This window comes from Glycine max, chromosome 11 (assembly GCF_000004515.6).
Source record: "Glycine max cultivar Williams 82 chromosome 11, Glycine_max_v4.0, whole genome shotgun sequence".
Classification (NCBI taxonomy): domain Eukaryota; kingdom Viridiplantae; phylum Streptophyta; class Magnoliopsida; order Fabales; family Fabaceae; genus Glycine; species Glycine max.
In genome coordinates, this window is record NC_038247.2 from 8,770,066 (window position 1) to 8,789,975 (window position 19,910).

Below are 19,910 nucleotides of genomic sequence, written 5' to 3' on the forward strand. Positions count from 1 at the left end.
TTATCATCCATGATGGTGTGGAGCTAGTAGGTTTTTGGGGTGCCCTGCAAAATTGAACGGTGGAATTGATGGTGACAAAACATATAGTACGTATATGTTGGAATGTAGCATATTGGCACAAATCAGTTGATATGAACTTATCATGGATGGAGAATTAATGGAGATCTTCATGAAACCATAACCCCAGGTTCGTTGCCCAAAGACAATGCCATGTTGCTTTCTGCCATTTCTCTTTGCTTTTTCAGGTAGTGACATTGTTTGACCTCTGACCATTATTTCGTTTTATATTTACTGTCTTCAAAACAAGTTTTTTTGCATACTTTTATCACGGGTCCTTTTTTTTTCGATACTAAGGATTTTTATCACGGGTCTTGTCTTCACAGTTGGTGGACAATAATCCACATATTAGCCAGAGTTATATACTACCTTGAGATTATCATAAATAAGTAACGTTCCATCAGAAAAGGTAACGTGGTTACTTGTTTTATACAAATCAGATGGGACAATGTCATTATTTCCCATAAATAAATAAATAAAGATAGGACAATATATGTCAAATTGTCAAATTAGGGAGGGTGGACCCGCATACATAGCATGCTAAATTTCTAATTATGTTATGAGCAAAATAATTATAATTGAAATTTTCTCTGAGAGTAAAAATATATGGAACATTTTATTTCAGAAATATACGACTATATTTAATTAAAAGCTTAAATTTGTTTATAATCTTTATAAATATGTCTCCTTTTTTTTATCCTCGGCTTGTATTTTTTTAATTTCTATAATATTCAAATGTTTCATTTTTATCTTTCCGTTACAAAAATCACTTACATGGATTAATCAGGCGTTGCAACATGTTACAAAAATGGCTTACGTGACAACACCAAATGAAGCCACATCCCACATAAAGCATTTTTTTTTTATAACAAACAGATTAAGTAAAATAAAAATGCTTATCTGACAACACCAAATGAAGCCACAACAGCATTTTTATAGCAAGGTAGTATAGTGTTATTTTTTTAAGCAAGGTAGTATAAAATTTAAACACAATGTTACTAAAAAGTTATTTGTTCACCTCACACGAATTATGTGAGATGAGATAAACACATTTGTGGAATACAACCCACTTTACTGATAAAAATAAAATGCAACCCAGTTTGCCAAAATTATATGATCAAAATCAATGAGTTGGACCCGCTTTATCATCTTTATTTTTAATTTAAGTAAGGAAAATAAAATAATAGGAGAGATTTTGGGGGCATAGAAATCAATCCACCGTCCTTTAAAAAAAAGAAAAGAAAGTAATCAACCCACCAAACACGCTTTACAAATTAGAGTAAATTACAATAAACACATATAGTTTGCTTTTATTATATTATTATATTAGACATTTTTGTTCTTTTGACTCTGTGAAAAAATATTTAAATTATTGGTTTTTTAATGATTATTTTTTGATGATTTTTTAGTTAATTACAACAATTATTCTTGTGATTTATTTTTATTATACTTATCATTCTTTTATTTTTCGACATTACTTTTAAAGTAAATTATAATAATCACTCTTATAATTTGCTTTTATTACATTGAGAAGTCCTGTTTTTTTTTTATCCTATCAAAACATTCTAATAGTTGATTTTTCATTTGACTAACCATCGTTAATTTGATTTTTTTAAAGTCACCCTTTAATGTTTTAGAGGTGAAAAATATTAGTTTGAGACTATCAAATAAGGAATAGATGGTTTTTAATGATTTTTTTTTGCCTAAAATATTTTTATTCGTTTATTTTAACTTCGTAATTTCTCCACATTAAAATGATTGTGAAAAAATACATGTGCTTAAAATGATTTAGTTAAATTTCAATAAATTAAATCAAGATTTAAAGTTTAATTAAGTAAATAAAAAATATATATAATTGAATATTAAAATAACTATTGAAAAAATTCTTCATCTCATTATTTAAACATCATTTTTTTAGTTTTATTTTTTCTTTCATAAATAAATGTTTTTTTAGGATTAAAAACTAACAATTAACATATTTTTTTAGGATTAAAAAATATGAATGACCAGAATAATAATAAAAAATCACGGGTGGTCATTCTAATTTACTCTACAAATTATGGGTCGTTTTACTCGAAAGTCGAAACACATTTTCTTGCACCATTTAATTGTAGCATTAACACGAGGAATTATAATAAAGACATCATCAAAAAACTGCACTTAGGACTGTATAACATTACAATAATAATTCTGTCTATTATATCATATGTGTTTACGGGTGCATAATAAAAAATTAAGAGTATTTTTAATATAAATAAATTATAAAAATCATTTACTTTTTTACTTTTAAAATCCATTATATAGCCTTAAACAATGGTAAACCCACTAATAATTACCAATGATACAATAACTCGATGATTTAGGGCATTGACCGGGCAGCACCTCCATCTCTTTTGAGGCAGTTGAGACATATGCATGCATGATCTCTCACGCGGGAATACCATTGAATCATTGATTGCTCCTCTCTCAAGCATTTAACATAAGAAAAGACGTAACATAATCAAAAGAACGAATAAAAAAAGTAAAGCAAAAGTATTAATTTGTCACGAGGAAGATATGTGATGTAGTTATAGTGTGCCAATTTTCTTGCAGTGTAGTAAAATAAAAGGATGCAACTAATGATATTGTTCCAAGATGCAAAAGGAATCTATATTGCTTATAAGAATTATAAAAAAAATCGAGGGTCTAAATATAAAGATAAAAAAATCATGCTTTCAATAAATTATATATTAAATTTTACTTCTAATTAAAAGATACGTAATGATTAATAGGAATATTTATAAACTAATTTAATATAATGAAAACCACAAAATTTAAATTAAAAATAAACAAACTGAAGAACGCAAAAAATTTAAATCTTTGTTATTGAATTGAATTATATTTCAGATCCAATTTAAAAACCATTTTAATCCAATCCAAGTTAAATTTATGTATGTGTATATATGATTTTTTTTCATGGAATTAACTTCTTACTCATATTTATATAAATAGAAATCATTTTGTGATTTTATTGTCAAAATTGTCATCTTTATGAAGAAAAATATCGAACCACTTAGTATCCAAATTGCTCTTAATGGAATCAAATTGAAGGACAAGTCATATATGTCTTAGATCCCCGGTCATAAACCAAATTATCGCCATTATTATGCCCATTTTTCTAATATCTCTTGTGACTTTAGCCCATGAGAGGGTAGTGCAGTTATCTAAATATTTGACTATCTTCTTATTTGAACAATTGTCAACTATCTCGAGTTTAAATTCCCATTAGATTTTGTTGTAAAAAGAAAATCCCCTTAGATATATAAAACACTGGAGTACACTTTTAATGCTCTGGCAGACAATCCTCAGCCTATCTTGGGAGAGTAATTCTTGTGATTGAAACAGATTCAAAAACTCAACTACAGTATATTTTTTTACCAAATCCAATATTCTTTTTGACTAGAAGCCATTCAAACCAAACTAGGAAATCTCCAAAAGCCAAAATTGATTGATACTTATATAAACTACAAATAAATAATAAAAAAAGTATTTCATTGGAGTGCAATGACATAATAAAATAACATGCTAATGTCTCTTTGGGACTAATCTATTTAACATCCCTTTAAATCAAACAACTATTTTTCTTGAATAATGAGGAGACCGTCAAATGAAACATATGTATATACTTAAACTTATTTTCTCTTTGAGGTAGCAAGGCTATTCTATCGTTATACTAATGTATTAGGCTGTATCCCTTATGGCATCAATTATTTTTTTAACAATGTACTTATTTATTAGTATTTTATTTAAATATTTAATTAATTTATTATACTCCAACTCTTTCAATAAAAAAATGTAATTGGAAAATAGTCAAAATAGACAGCGTTATTAGCAAATTTCTTAAGATATCTGCATTATTTTAAACATCGAATAATGTAAAATATAAAAAATTAACATTGATATTTCTTTTTCATCAGTCAACTATTGAGTGAAAAAACCACTTCTATTTATATGTACAACTGGGTGTTTTAGATAATAATTAGGTTTAATTACAGTTTTTATAATTTCATATGATTCATACTTTTTGGTCCATAAAATTTGAAAGTTATTTTTTTAGTCAATATAATTTACATTTTAATTCTTTTTTAATTTCTATGGTTTAAATGTGTTATTTTTAGTTCTTATAATTTATATTTTAATTTTATAGTTTGAAAGTGATTTTCTTATATTTTAATTATTTTTTAGTTCTTGTTAAAAAAATATATAAAAATAATTAACTACAAATTAGTTATAAATTATTAATTATTTTTATTATAAATTATCTTATAATAAATTAGTTATGAATTATTTACTATTATTTTTATAGTTAATTGTAATTAATAATATTATTTATATTTTGATGATAATGACTAAAAAGAAATTAAAATATAAAATATAGAAACTAAAAAAATTACTTTAAAATTATAGGGATTAAAAAAGAATTAAAATATAAATTATAAAGACTAAAATAATTACTTTTAAATTATATGTATTAAAAGAGAATCAAAATATAAATGATAAAAACTAAAAAAATATATATATAAATTACAAAATTATATTAAACCTAATAATTATTAGATTTTTAGCTATACTCTTATCTCCATGTATTTTTTAAATGTTTCTTACACTTATTATAAATGAAACAAATATGAGAATCATATTAAAAGTTAATGTAAACAAGTATTAATTATATTTTAATATATGCTTTTATCTTTAAAATGGGCAAATAAAAAAAAAACAAACAGAGTAAAGAATAAAGAGGTCTAATTGTCCCGCTCCCCCAAAAAGAGGGTCAACATCAGACTACAATTGTAATGCAACAAGACAAAAATAAATTCGTGGCGGGTCCCGTTACGGAAGTTTCATACGGACTTTGCCCTACCACCCTTCTTTTCGGCGATAATTCAGCATCTATTTTTATTTAATAAGGACATGATCCAGGGTTTTAGCCTCATTCTTAATTATTTATCATGATCCCGATAATAGAATTTTAAAACACCTAACAAAACACTAATACTACTATTAAGTAATAACAAACAACATCCAACATAATTAATGAATAACATAGTTCCTTAACTATATTAATAGGATTTTGATTTTCTGATTTTACATTTAAAAAATACTTTATTAACAGAAATAAAATTAATTTTGATGATATCTACATATATGAGAGTTAGTCTCATTATTTCTAACTATAAAAATACTTTTCTTCTAGAAAAAGAAAGTATTACTACTAATAGTGTAGTTTCCATTTTGTAATACTTATAGTAAGATATTTTAATGGTACTGCGACTATTTTGCTATTTTTTTTAACATGGGAATCAAATAATTGAGTGAAGAGAAAGGCTAATTAATAAATTAGAAAATGATTGGTAATAAATAATGATTCGGACAAATGGAGAACAAACCAACCAACTCCCTAATTAACGAAGACAAGAATTTTCTTAATTTTCTGGTCAGTGGTCAAGAAGAATAGGGTAGGCCGTAGTAAGCAGCGATTAGGCCTGCTATCTGACCAAATCATTGGGCCGTTCCCAATTAATTGCCTTTCCACCGCCACGTGTCAGCTGTCCCTGACTTTCACCGGCTATTCCCGTCACCGTACCTAAAAAAACAAAATACTGTAGTAACAGTACTGCTCCCTACATTCCATTGAATTAATAGTAGGGTGAGTTCCGCGGTTGAAACCGGAAAAGTAATACTCCTAACAGTAATAGCAGAGAGAGAGAGAGAGAGGCTTAAGACAGAGCACTGTCTGAGTGAAACATCCATTCTCTTCCTCCTCCTCGTGATTCCCGAACATTCTCTTCTTATTCCCAGCTCCACGCGCGCGACTCCATATTCTCACCACTCGCGCCATTCTTCTTCTTCCTCCATTAGGGTTTTCTCACATTGCTGAATGTAGCTTCGCTCTCACATTGACCCTTGAAACCACAATGTCCGGCCCGCTCGACCGCTTCGCTAGACCCTGTAACTTCCTCTTCTCTCTCACACACTCTCTCTTTCATAGGGTTTCAGTTTTTTTTTTCTCTTCGCTTATGCGTCTCGTTTTGGTTATTGTGGCAGGTTTCGAAGGATTCTCCGGGAGTGATGAGAAGAAGGAAAGGAGATCTGATTTTGAGAACTCCGAAGATGAAAGAAGAACGAGAATTGGATCTCTGAAGAAGAAAGCGCTCAACGCGTCCTCCAAGTTCAAGCATTCGCTGAAGAAAAAGAGCAGCAGAAGGAAAAGCGATGGCCGTGTTAGCTCTGTTTCGATCGAAGATGTTCGGAATTTCGAGGAGCAGCAGGCCGTTGATGCATTTCGCCAAGCCTTGATCATGGAAGAATTGCTTCCTGAGAAACACGATGATTACCACGTCATGTTAAGGTGTGCCTTGCCTTTGATAATTTTCTTTATTTCCTGAAATGGAATTTTTGCTTCTCTTTTTTATTTTTTATTTTTACATTTTATAGGTTCCTGAAAGCGAGGAAGTTTGATATTGAAAGAGCAAAGCATATGTGGGCTGATATGCTACAATGGAGGAAGGAGTTTGGTACTGACACTATTATGGAGGTAAATGCAGATAGAATTTGGATAATATTTACAAGATTAGCCTCTGCGGTGGTTGGATTTGTTTGTTGTTGCATCCTCTGTGCTTAATGTTTTGTGTTTGCGTTAGGATTTTGAGTTCAAAGAAATAGATGAAGTGGTGAATTATTATCCACATGGCCATCACGGTGTTGATAAGGAGGGAAGGCCTGTTTACATCGAGAGACTCGGGAAAGTGGATCCGAACAAACTTATGCAGGTTACGACCATGGATAGATATGTAAAATACCATGTACAGGAGTTTGAGAAAGCTTTTAAGATAAAGTTTCCTGCTTGCACGATTGCCGCCAAAAGGCACATTGATTCAAGCACCACGATACTAGATGTTCAAGGCGTGGTATGTTGCCGTTAATTGTTCCTCATTGTACGTGCCTGTGGATTCCTGTGACATGGAAAATTTATGTTGTAGTTTCAACTTTTAGGGCCTTAAGAACTTTACAAAGTCTGCCCGGGACCTCATTATGCGGTTACAAAAGATTGATGGTGATAATTACCCTGAGGTGAGTAACACTGCCGGTTTCTGTGTATTATGGCCCTTATTTTGATTTCATCCGATATAGGAAATTAAAATTGTAAAGAAGAACATGTACTAAGGTCTCAACTTTTTCTGATTATTGATTTGTTATTTCTCTTCTTAATGATACAGACTCTCTGCCAAATGTTTATCATAAATGCTGGACCGGGATTTAGGTTGCTATGGAACACTGTCAAGTCTTTCCTTGATCCCAAAACAACTTCAAAGATTCATGTATGTAAAAATGCTATATTGTAGCTGCGTTAGGCTCTTTTCATGATGGTTTATGGCTGCTGACAATGCTTGGTGCCTCTTTGGAAATATTGCTTAGGTTCTCGGAAACAAGTACCAAAGCAAATTGCTTGAAATAATTGATGCCAGGTACATTTGGGATCAATTTCTCTGTACCTGTGTTAGAAATTTTGTAATTTATTTTCCTATCGATCAATGTATTTTACTTTTCAAGCATCACTGCCAATTTGCACCATCCTTTAAAATGCCTAATATTTTTGTGCACTTAATGAAGTGAGTTGCCAGAATTTCTGGGAGGTACCTGTACCTGTGCAGATCAGGGTGGTTGCCTCAGATCTGATAAAGGACCCTGGAAAAACCCTGAAATATTGAAGGTTATACACTGACCTTTCTGCATAATAGGTTCAACACATGTTCTACTATATCAATCTTACTACATGCTAACTGTTAATTACATGTGGACATTTTGCAGATGATTCTCAGTGGTGAAGCACGGCGAGCAAGGCCAGTAGTAAAAGTTCTAAATAGTGAAGGAAAGGTTATTGCCTATGCCAGACCACAATATCCAATGGTAAGATGTTGTATGGCTTGTTATCGCTTGAACTGGGTGGAGGGCTGATTTGATTCCTTTGTACCTCTTCAATGTCCTTTTTTCATTGTGTGATTTAATTGACTGTGCCACTTCTTTCTTGCAGGTAAAAGGCAGTGACACATCCACAGCTGAATCAGGGTCGGAAGCTGAAGATATAGCTTCTCCAAAAGCGATGAAGAGCTACTCACACCTGAGGTTGACACCTGTTCGGGAGGAAGTGAGTGTTGATCTTGTGATCTATTAACTCTCATGGTTTTAATTAAAAAGGCAGAAGTTTCAATTAGTGGATGGGCAGTGCACAGAAAAACTATAGTCAATCTAATAATTTTACTGGCTGCAAAATTTTCTTTGATAATTCTTACACCGATTGTTCTGTGTGTTCAATGTGTATTTGATTAAATGCACTTATCTAGAGAAGCTATTCAACATATTTAAAGATATCATCATGACTATGAGGATGATCAAAATTGAATGCTTCTCAATGAAGTTGTTCTTAGGATTTGCCTTCTCCATTCCTAACACAGAAGTTTTTGTGTTCTTTGCAGGCTAAGGTAGTTGGAAAGTCGAGCTATGCTGGTGGTGGTAACTTAGCTGGGTATGATGAATATGTACCAATGGTGGACAAAGCTGTTGATGCTGCCTGGAAGAACCAAACATCACTCCAGAGGTCTCAAACTTCAAAAGGTTAACAACTTTAGCTTATTATTATTATTATTATTATTATCATGTTACTACTTACCCTTTGTATGAATCTTCTCGTGGTGCTTATTCACCAAAAAATCAACATAGATGCTTCTAAAAATAATCCTGTTGATTAAAATTTTGTAGCTGCTTTCTGTTCTAAATCTCAATAGAAACTTATTTCATTTTCACCATAGTTACAATAATTGTGCTTTAACCGTTGCAAGACATTCAATGGCTGTAAATGTATTAATGTCATGAGCTTTGGTCTATAATGTTTTGTCATAATATAAAAGATTATGCTAAATTAAATAATGAATTCTGACTAATCAATGTTTGATTGCAACTAACTGATATTTTGATAGGCTATTGAAGACATGAACTTGATTTTCTTTTTAACACCTATGCTCTGGTTGTCAGTAAGTTGTGCACTGATCGCTTGTTGCCTTAAATAACAATCCACCTCCTTTTAAAATCTAATGATTTCAGCTTTTGAAATTTGAATTTTTTTCACCAACTTAAAAAACATGATAGTGAACTTCAATTTATGAAAATGGTGTATTATATCTGGTGCGTTGTATAATTTCTAGTCAGTTAGAGACAAACCATTTCAGGATCCTCACTTAAGAGTTTAAGATCTTGGAACAGTTGATCCCTGACGTGGTATTTGTGTTCTGTCAATGCTTTAAAGCTCAAAAGACTTTCTGTTTGAGGGAGTTTATTTTGGAATTGGGATATAAACACTTCCAGAAGTCCTGGTTTTAAGCTTTTTGAAGAGCTTCTTTGCTTGGTTTCTTGATTTGAATTATTTGATTTAATTTTCTCCAGGATTGTTAAGTTGAAATTTTCATTACAGGAACACCTCCCCTCCCTGACACTACAAACACCCCTGAAGGGATTCAAGCTCGGATTGTGGTAGCTCTAACTGTCTTCTTTATGACGCTGTTTACTCTCTTCCGTTCAGTCGCATGCCATGTGACCAAGAAACTTCCTGCCGTATCATCTAATGATGATCAGGGCACTTCAGAGCCAACTCTTGATGCAACAAAAACAAACTATGAAGACTATCGTCCTCCTTCACCAACTCCAGCATATGTAGAGGCAAATCTCCTTTCCTCAATGATGAAAAGGTTAGGTGAGCTTGAAGTGAAGGTTGACACACTCCAATCTAAGCCATCGGAGATGCCTTATGAGAAAGAGGAATTGCTAAATGCTGCTGTATGTCGGGTGGATGCTTTGGAAGCAGAGCTAATTGCAACTAAAAAGGTAGGATGCTATAACTTTTTTTTTCCAATTTTTATTTTTTTGAAAAACTGCAGTCATGATCACATGTGCATATCTATTACATCGAGGTATTTCCATGGCTTATTCTTTCGTATTTTTGTTTGTTATCGTTAAATTCAAACCTAAAATCCTACCTTGCTCGCTCCTGTTAGCTGGCTGCACTGTGAAATTGTGAATATATCGACGAGCACATTCTTAATGAACCAATGCTATATTTTCCATGTCTGGTTTTTATGTTAAAATTTAGTAATAATTGTTAGAAGTTAAAGGATTAAACCAAAGAAAGAGAAAAATCAATGTTTTTCTTGCCTATTACCTCCTCTCAGCCAACTAAAGCTATATATATGTTTTGTCTGTTGGTTTAAACAAGTGTATTTATGTTCTCATGCTGATATGCTAATTATGCTAGGGAAGTTTCATTATTTTAGATTTTAATTTCTTTACAGTTTCATTTCATGGTGAATTATATAAATTTCTTATTGCAGTTGTGCTTTTGTTCTCTTTATGCATGTATCTATTTTCCCCCTATATATGTTTGGGTTTATTCCCTAAATGTCATATCCTGGTCGTGGAGATGTGATGAATACATAGTTTCTTATTGTTTCCTTACCTGAAGAATACTGTTACATTTGCACTTTCTGGATTGTTCAATAGGCTCTTTATGAAGCACTAATGAGGCAAGAAGAGCTGCTTGCTTACATTGATAGTCAAGAAAAAGCTAGGTTACGGGTAAGTTTGTCTATTGTATCTTTTGAACACCGGTTACAAACTTGGGGATGTTATTCAAATTTCTGATATTTATGTTTTGCTGCTTATCAGAAGAAGTTTTGCTGGTGAGTTTTGGTTGCTGATAGAAAGGGACTCTGGGAGAGGGTGTTTTCGAATCATGGTGTTTCTAGTGCTGACCTTGCACATGATGTTAAACTCTGAATACTGATTCAGTTTAATGAGTAAACTTGAGAATTGTTTCAAACTTGTGTATAGCTAATGGTGGCTTCTTTGCCGGATTAAACACAAGCCTTGTTTTTGCTAACCTTTGTTGTTGTATTTGGTGTGGTTGTCTTTGTTGGTTGGAAAAGCGGTTGTTCTTCTGATCTCATATCTTGCATTGGATATTAATCTATTTTGGGGGATAGCGAGGGGGAACAAAGGTAAAAAATTAATCCCCAACTATAATTTTTCTTGCAAAGGTGTTTGGGAAATGGGCATATTTCGTGCTAAATCCTTATAAATTTCGAAAGCACAACGCGAGCAATTCTATTAATTTTATTTCTGAAATTAAAAGGTAATGATGGAAAGGGGCTTGTGCATACATGGGTACAATATACTGAATATGTGGATTCGATTGGCGTAACCTTTTGGTAGTCGTAGATGGTTGAAGTGAAGATCCGTTTGTCAAATAGGTAGTTTGTGGAGATTTACGAAAATTGATAGCGTTTGTCGTAGACGAATTTAGGATTACGCTGACGCCACGGAAAAGTCTCATTTGGTTATAGATTAGCTAGGTAAAAACTAATGTTAATCGACTTTTTCCTGACTGCTTCAAGACAGAATTGTAAAGCAACTTAATATGATTTTTGTTGAACGATGCCACACATAATTTTATTTACTTATATATACACAATTTTATTTACATATTGTCAATGGGATGGCATGGCACACTGTATTTATACATATATACACACAAATTGAAAAGGAATGACTTCAGTCGAATAGAGGAGAAATTATACAGAGGTGAATGCAATAGCATCCGGTGGGGCTGATGATAATAGAGAAACGCCACCAACAATTTACAACGTTTGCTAATGTCAAGTATTTGAGGTCACACGGCAATAGCAATAGATACCTATGGCTATCACCTTACCAGCGGAACTGCAATCACAAACAAAAAAATCTCGTGTAAACCAAAACACTACGTACAAGTATTAAATAAGTGTCAAAGTTCAGACGACCTACGAATTTCTTCTTCTTTTTCTTTTTGTCAAGGTGAGCTTGAAGCTCCACTTGTCGAGCAAGGGCATCATCAAGTGACTAAAGGAAACAAAATTTACAAATATGTGAGATGCTTTTTATCATATAGTATTCTCAAATGATGATGACATTCAAGTATCAAGGAAAACCAATAATAATACCTTTTTGGTACTATCCAACTCTTGTTCCAGGGTGTTGACTCTGTTAAGAGCATTATTCAGCAATTCTTCCATTTCAGGTGGCATGGTAGGTTTCATAGAGAGGACATTCACCTTCTCTTCGAGTTCAGCCATGCGCTTCATCAGGGCCATTTGATCATTCATGGAAATGGCAGGTGCTTTCATCATGTTGCCATCACAATATAGAGGGTTAGCATACAAGGCGGTGGCTTCAGTGACTTTCCTTGGCATATTCCGTGTCATGCGGAGCATGGTTATCACTCCCATAAGAATGGTAATGATTCCACCAGTAAATGGAATCCTAAAACCGTTAAAAGTGTTGGAAGCATCGCTAGGGAAACAATCTGCAGCTTAAGCATAATTTATTTAATTCTGTAATAAGTCTAACAAAGTCAAAGAAAGGTCCATCATGTACATGATTATAGAATTGGTTGTTAATGTGCAAATGATGCTGATTAAATGGCTGTGTTGGTCATTAAAAAACAACACAAATTTGGCATAGTGCAAGGAAAATCCATTAGCAGAGATGCAAGTATAGTATTAACCAGTAAGAAAAATCACACAACTATACCAAAATACCTTTAGAAGCTGCAAGTTGATTATTTTGTACCGCTTTTTCCCAAGATGCATTAACTTGCTTGTCAATCACTGGGACAAAGGCGACCTGCCAATTATGCAGTAATGTTTTCATCAATCATTTGTTTTATATTTCATACAAAAGGAAGGTGCTTGTTCCCCGCCATATAAAATTATTAAATGTGTTCAGCTACATAGCTGAGTTTGTAAACACAGTCAATTACTTACCATGATTAGATGAAATATCTGCATCATGCTAATATGTGCAGTTTCCTTAACTGCTTGGTTCAATTTGAAATATGTAGAATGGAAGTAACAACTAATCGAAACCTAAGAAACTTACTTCTGGAACAGCGCCGAGTTGCACAGATTCTTTGTTGAAAGGATCGTGTTCCTTAATATTATAGGAAAAAAGAAAGGCAATCAAGTCATCGGAATATGGGAAGAAAGTTTCAGAACAAGACTGAACTTGAAACTGTAAGGTAGATAACTAACTACCTTTTGGCATGCTATTTCATCTTGAATGATTGTTTTCTCTTCAATCCCAGATAAGGTTTTCCTCTTGCATTTTCCTTCGCCATTTTGAACCATCTAATGCATCCAAAGAAAACAATTCATTATTTTCTTTTCTAATTAAATAATTATAAAGAATTTGATCTTACTACCTTCAAGATTTCAATGTCATTCCATGGTCCCTTGTCTGAAAGCATACAGCCACCTTTGTCTGCACAGGTACAAGTACCACCCAAGAACTCTGGAAGTTCACTGGTAAATAATAAATATGAACAAGTCGTTAAGTATAGTCCTAAGTAGTAATGTTATTCACTTATTCAGTCACATATATAGCAACATATTCAAAGAACATCCTCATTAATCAATTTGATCAGAGATAGTTATTACTCAATCTAGACTATGTATCAGTACGTCCTTGATGTCATAAATTTCAACTGAGATGAGAATGAGATAAAATACTTAAATGAGAATGGAGAAAAACATTAACCTGGCATCAATGATTTCAAGCAACTTGCTCTGGTATTTGTTACCTAGGACCTGGTCAATAAAGCAGTAATCTATTAAGTGCTCCTACTTAACTGAAACGTACATTGCTTCATGGTGAAAAGTATATAAAAAATGCTTACATGGATTTTGGAGGTGGTCTTAGGATCAAGGAACGACTTAATACTGTTCCACAACATTCTAAATCCAGAACCAGCATTGATGATGAACATACTGTTCAAGGACTGCAAAAAGAAAAGTTCAATCAGGCTAATGTGAGCTAGGGAGATGGCCAATGTGAATGAGTAGTAAGTACCTCAGGATAGTTGTCACCATCAATCTTCTGAAGACGCTGGATGAGATCCCTTGCAGCTTTGTTCAAACTTTTGAGACCCTAAACAACCATGCTAGTCATCAGTGCGAAACTTCTTTTACATATGTAATAGGTGATAATATAATATTAATATGATATCTACAATTATAATAGGAAATGGAGAGCACCTTCTTAAATGTAAGGTGACTACATTTAATTAAGGTCTTATAATAGTACTTTTACTCTTGCTGGTTTGATTTGGGAAGAAGAGGGGTTAGAAAAGTAAAAACTATTTAGTAGTACTGTTGCATAATTTCATACATACCACTCCTTGCACATCCAAGATAGTTGTGCTTTGGTCAATGTGCTTCTTTGCTGAGATTGAACAGGCAGGGAACTTAACAACGAATGTCTTCTCAAACTCTCTAACATGGTACTTAAGATAGCGATCCATAGTTGTTACTTGCATCAGCTTGTTAGAGTCCACCTGACCCAACTTTTCTATGTAAACAGGTCGCCCTTCCTTATCAACTCCGTGATGCCCTTGCGGGTAGTATTTTTGAACTTCATCTCTCTCCTTGAATTCAAAATCCTTAACAAAAAACAAAAGAAATTTTGGTTAGCCTACCACATAAATAAAAATGTTACATAGAAAAGTATAATTGTGAACATTGTTTTTTTCTTTTTCCACAGGAAAATACCTCCATGATGGTGTCAGCACCAAACTCCCTCCTCCACTGAAGCATATCTGCCCACATTTGTTTTGTTTTTTCAATGTCAAATTTCCTTGCTCTCAAGAATCTGGATCATCACGCGGTAAGGCATTAAATGATACCACTCATGCGACAGCTATTAGTAATTAATAAATGAATGGACAAGAAATTTTGTCCTAGGGCTACCTTAACATCGTATGGTGATCATCATATTTTGCAGGTAATAGCTCTTCCAAGATAAGTGCTTGGCGAAAAGCATCAACTACTTGCAACTCTTGGGCATCAACGTTATCCTCAATAGCAACAGACACAACCCTGCTATGCCTTCTCCCCTTCATTTGCAAGGAATGCCTGAACTTTGAAGATGCACTGATTGCTACCTTCTTTAAAGAGCCAAGCTTTTTTTTCTTATCATCCTCTACATATTCCATCTCAAGACCTGTTTTTGCATAATATAAAATTACCCACAAAAGTTTGAACAAGAAGACAAGATAGAAAAAAAAGAAATTAACAAAATAGACATCTTCATCCTGTTGTTTTTTGTTTCTGTTATTAACAAGTATAAATAAAGTACATGTTTGTTCAACATTAATAGTACAGCATTAATTTGAATTTGTAACTGCCTCTTTTTGTTATCAACCTCACATCACAATCACCCTAATGAATGACAGTAGAGTGCAACACACCGATAGAACTCTATCTGCTGCAGAAATTTTATCTCTCATATTTGTACATATATCCACAATGCATACCACAACTAATTATGCATTGATCATATTATAAAGGAAACCACAGAGAAATAAATCATCATGATTTCTCTACTAGGTGAATAACCTTTAATAAGATAAGAGCATTCTAAGTAGTAAATGCTTATCTGTTACATAATTATCAGATTTCAGCTTACTTTAATTTTCATTTTTCTCATCGTCATACATTAAACAGCATGCAAAACTGTTAAATGTAAACATGACATGAAGAACATATATATAAAGATTTCTTCCGTAGCACACGCATAAAACATAAATAAACGACCAAGAAATGCAAAGGGAATGAAATTGAAAAGCATATATTTACCACCTTTAACAGGTCGATGATCTGTAATAGGTGCGGACGACATAGACATAGTGTCACACATGATTAATTATCGAACCTCGCTCGTAGGCTTCCTCAAATGAGCACAGACAGCCGTAAGTAAGGCAGAAGAGAATCAACGAATTTCACATACATATATGCGCCTACACCTTAACTTTAGCCATGAAACAACAATCATGTAAGCTGAGAAACAAAATTCTTATATATAGCAATTAAACAAATATATCAACCTTCTTCATATTCAGCATGCATGGAAAAAGAAAAGCCAAAAAAACAAATATATATATACATTTGTCACAATGATAAAGTGCAAGAAATTAACTAAATGGAATTTATGGAGGCTCAGAAAGTTGATGAATCAACATAATAGAAGGAGAAAGAATGGTATAGAGAAGAAGATACCTTTTAATTGCGACAGGATTAATGTAGGCGTTGCAAAAGCAAATTAAAGAAAATGAAAATTCATGATCCGAATATATATATCTCTGATGATATGTTGAAGGTAGGGCCAAAATGGGAAGCCAGGTTGGTACAACTCATTTTTAGAGTTTGCCGTTTTTTGTTTGTTTACTTATATTAACAGGGTCTTCATGACGTGATTCCTTTTCAGCTTTCTGTTGCTACTAGATGGAAATACAGATGGAGATGGTGTTGGCGAAATGCATGCCACTCCGTTCTTTCATGTTTACTTATCTTTAGTTTCTTTCTTCTTTACTGTTATGCTATTTTTGAACTTCGGTTATCTTTCACATATGCTTTTTTTTATTTTATTTATAGCAGCTAATATTTTAACTAATTTTTTGCATTAGTACTTATTCTAGTTATGTTTAGTTTAACATGTCACTTTAATGCATGTCTAGTTAAACACAACTATTTTATTTTCTCATACATGAGTCTACCCTTGAACTTATATGATATTGAATAGGGGAAGAGAGGCAGCAAACCTCAAGATATTATTACAGTGCGTGCCTCTCTAAATTTTTTAAATAATAAAAAAATACAGATAATAATAAAAAAATTAATAATATAAAAATAGTGGGAAGTTAATGTAAGTTAAAAGAAAATTTTAAAATTTAAGAAATAATTTAAAGGTAAAATTATCCAATGAAAGTGAAGAGTGGTTAGTGGATGATTACCTAACTTTGGTTAGTAGATCAGTTTTAACATGTATAATTAAAGATGATTAATTATTATTACTACCTTAATATTATTAAGAATAAGGATAAAATGGTCTAAAAATGTGAAGATGAAAACTAGTTGCACAACATTATATCCCTTTATATATTGGTATAGATAATAATTTACTTTTAATATGGGCACACTTTCATGCTTTCACATGCATGCGGACTTGTTCAATAATCTCTCCTATAAGTATAATTTAATTGATAACACATGTTGAGTTTGTGAGAGAGAATCTGAATTAAATTTCTGCAAAATATATTCTTAAGAAAGAATAAAAAACTTTAAGTATAACTAAATCTCAGATTGAGAATTAATCTCATAGTTATTTCAAAGAATTAAAGCTTGTGAGAATACTGAGTTCCAAAAGGATCTCTCATGTGACCTGTGAGGAAGATGACCTTAATTTAGTCAAACAGATATTTTAAGAAGATAAAAGAAAAGGAGTAAAAATAGGGAGGTTTTGTTAGGGTCCAAATATTTGCTCTTCAATATACTTTGAATTTTTGGATACCCTACCTAAATTTATTCAATAACTCATAAGGAATTGTTGCCCGAAAACTATTTGAAATCAGATCAAACGTCCAAGAATTTTATTTCATTAGTTGAATTCAATTAGGAGATTGAGCATGGGAGTTATGATCGACTATCCATTATATTGGGCTTATAATTTAATTATATAGCGATTAAAATTATTGACATTTGAGTTGGCCGGTTGAAAGGATGACTTACCAATTATAATATATGGTACTGCACTAAGTTCAGATTAATGCTTCCTGCCACCATTCACTTGAAAACTTAAAAATATACGGAAATTGGATTATGCACCTGCGCTTGTAATTGGTCACTGAATTGATCGTGTCTGATTTTTCTCCCATCTGCATTAAATTAATGATTACTTAATTTGCTGTCACTTCAGGTTGATTTCAATTGGTGTTACAAGTACTCTTGCTATTTTGTTCTGATTCATATTCATATTCATACGAGGATATCTGAGTATTTATTCCTAGTTCCTCAGCAAGATGTATTTGTCAATCTCGATGGTAAATTTTATATTGGAAATCATATGATAGCCCCTGCAAGCATTGCTTGGAAGATGAATAATGCTCTATGAATAAGGATTGTTCCCTAGACAGAAGCCTAAGTGTCCTATGAGTTGTGAATTGTTCTTATAATTATATACATTATTCCAGATAGTAGTAATTCATTATACCAACAACTAATTTTATTTTCAATGTTATCATCTGTTGCGAGGGAATTGCGAGGATCGTGTAACTAAATTATTGTTCATGTTTGAGAGGGAATAGCGAGGAAATAAATCCCTCGCTAAAAGATAATCAATATTTGCGAGGGAAATGTAAGTGATTTGCGACGGAATAATTTCTTTACTTCTTCACGCCACTGATCTCTCACTAATTCCCTCGCTAAATTCCCTGCTAATCCGCACATTTATTGTAGTGTGTAAGAGAAAAAATCAAAATACAAAATCAACTGTTTGCTATCCATTTCTGGCTTCCTGAATAAGTTGAAGTTCTTAGACAGAGTAATAGAAAATGATAGCATGTATATCGTTTGGAGTTCTTATTATGCAATAAGCAGGATATTGAATTGCTCTTTGCTACATTTGGTTCATGTCTACTGAATATGCTATTCTAACTAGGCTGAAGATTGCCCGTTTTTACACTTCATCTTTTAACATCTACCACCATTACTTTCTTATTTCATCAGATGATCAATCCTTTTCCCGATTATTGAGACATCCATTCTTTTTGCCTCTTCTATCACCCCTCTTATTAGATGTAACCATGATTGGGAACAACTTGCAATGGGAAGTAATAAAGATTATTTAAATGAAGCTTCTTATCTAGAATAAAAAATAAAGGTGTGAAGCTAGAAATAATAGATTATTCAGCACTTAATGAAAGCAAGATTTGGCTGTAGATCTAGCATATCTATGACTAGTCTTGCAGTTGGTTGACTTTGGAGTTCATTATAGTTGACACGTTTATTCAACAATCCCTATTGAGGTCGATCTATAATAGCATACATAGAACTTGATAGTTTTGGTTATTTGTTCCAGATAAATATAAAATGCTATGAATAAGCTAAGATATTAGCACATTGTCTAATACATCATTTTTTACACACTCTATTAATACTATTATTAGGCAGAATTAACGTGAGACATATTAAATAGTTATAGAGAAAGAGACATTATGAGTCTTGCATAATTCAATAATAATAATTAATGGTATATTGCTAGTATTTTTCTTGTATAGTATCATATGTACATCATACAGGTCTGAGAAGGCTAGTGCGTGTTTTTCCCCCCAACTAATTAAGGCTTGCTGGCCCCGAAAGAAAAAGAGTAAAAAAGACAAATTGGGAAGGTTAGGGTCCATTTTTTCAACTGTACTCATTCATCTACCAACAGAGAATACCAATAGGCAAGTTAATAAGTAGGAAATGGTTACTTTCTGGATGTCTATTTTGTGGAAATCCTCTTTCCCACGTTTATTCTTTCAGTTCAAATTTAAGATTTAACTTTACTTTTTTTCCCTGCTACGATAAACCATGAAACTTGTATTGTACACATAATAGTCTACTAGTCTATTACTGATAGGGATAAATAAATAAATAAATGGATACTAATAGAGTAGAACAAAAATCCCAGAAAAGCTTTTTTGTTTCTTGTGAGTATTATTGAAAATCTACAACTAAATCATTGATACTTTAACTGCTTTTGACTCTGGATGGGTTAACACTTTTCCGCCTAAAGATAAAGAGACTTTGACAAAGAGAAGGGTTGCTGTGATTCTAAGCATTAAGGCATGGGAAGCCATTTGCACAAATGATGTCAATCTTGATACACAACACCATTGGCCAACAAGGACGGATAAT

The 19,910-nt window shown here is 32.5% G+C and overlaps 2 protein-coding genes across 3 annotated transcripts; one reads left to right on the plus strand and one right to left on the minus strand.

The window, feature by feature from the left end:
- Window positions 1-5,484: 5,484 nt before the first annotated feature.
- Window positions 5,485-11,068, plus strand: LOC100785793 (phosphatidylinositol/phosphatidylcholine transfer protein SFH8). The gene is made up of 14 exons (XM_003537812.5): window positions 5,485-6,045; window positions 6,142-6,445; window positions 6,532-6,631; window positions 6,738-7,004; window positions 7,090-7,167; window positions 7,314-7,415; window positions 7,513-7,562; window positions 7,708-7,807; window positions 7,906-8,004; window positions 8,129-8,242; window positions 8,571-8,709; window positions 9,563-9,972; window positions 10,645-10,719; window positions 10,810-11,068. Exons 1-14 carry the CDS (start codon window positions 6,012-6,014, stop codon window positions 10,825-10,827), a joined length of 1,890 nt encoding a protein of 629 aa, XP_003537860.1. The 5' UTR covers window positions 5,485-6,011; the 3' UTR covers window positions 10,828-11,068.
- Window positions 11,069-11,561: 493 nt separating this feature from the next.
- On the minus strand, window positions 11,562-16,361 carry LOC100792335 (phosphatidylinositol/phosphatidylcholine transfer protein SFH3). Of its 2 annotated transcripts, none has more exons than XM_006590824.4 (15): window positions 16,233-16,361; window positions 15,816-15,984; window positions 14,925-15,177; window positions 14,727-14,826; window positions 14,351-14,617; window positions 14,029-14,106; window positions 13,856-13,957; window positions 13,717-13,766; window positions 13,382-13,481; window positions 13,215-13,307; window positions 13,060-13,110; window positions 12,720-12,804; window positions 12,123-12,484; window positions 11,947-12,021; window positions 11,562-11,862 (listed from the first exon to the last, which is right to left on the minus strand). In XM_006590824.4, exons 2-15 carry the CDS (start codon window positions 15,871-15,873, stop codon window positions 11,851-11,853), a joined length of 1,686 nt encoding a protein of 561 aa, XP_006590887.1. In that variant the 5' UTR covers window positions 15,874-15,984; window positions 16,233-16,361; the 3' UTR covers window positions 11,562-11,850. The 2 variants fall into 2 exon arrangements, with proteins under 2 accessions (XP_006590887.1, XP_014619478.1); XM_014763992.3 differs by having other exon boundaries at window positions 12,123-12,490.
- Window positions 16,362-19,910: the final 3,549 nt, after the last annotated feature.

What these genes read in the sequence shown, in the direction of transcription:
- LOC100785793 (XM_003537812.5), top strand. Translation starts at nt 6,012, where the DNA reads ATGTCCGGCCCGCTCGACCGCTTCGCTAGACCCT. An exon ending in GTACTGACACTATTATGGAG is followed by an intron (nt 6,632 to 6,737) that starts GTAAATGCAGAT and finishes TGTTTGCGTTAG; the next exon opens with GATTTTGAGTTCAAAGAAAT. An exon ending in CTTGAAATAATTGATGCCAG is followed by an intron (nt 7,563 to 7,707) that starts GTACATTTGGGA and finishes CACTTAATGAAG; the next exon opens with TGAGTTGCCAGAATTTCTGG.
- LOC100792335 (XM_014763992.3), bottom strand. Translation starts at nt 15,873, where the DNA reads ATGTGTGACACTATGTCTATGTCGTCCGCACCTATTACAGATCATCGA. An exon ending in GATCACCATACGATGTTAAG is followed by an intron (nt 14,827 to 14,924) that starts GTAGCCCTAGGA and finishes GTGATGATCCAG; the next exon opens with ATTCTTGAGAGCAAGGAAAT. An exon ending in AACTCGGCGCTGTTCCAGAA is followed by an intron (nt 12,805 to 13,059) that starts GTAAGTTTCTTA and finishes CATAATTGGCAG; the next exon opens with GTCGCCTTTGTCCCAGTGAT.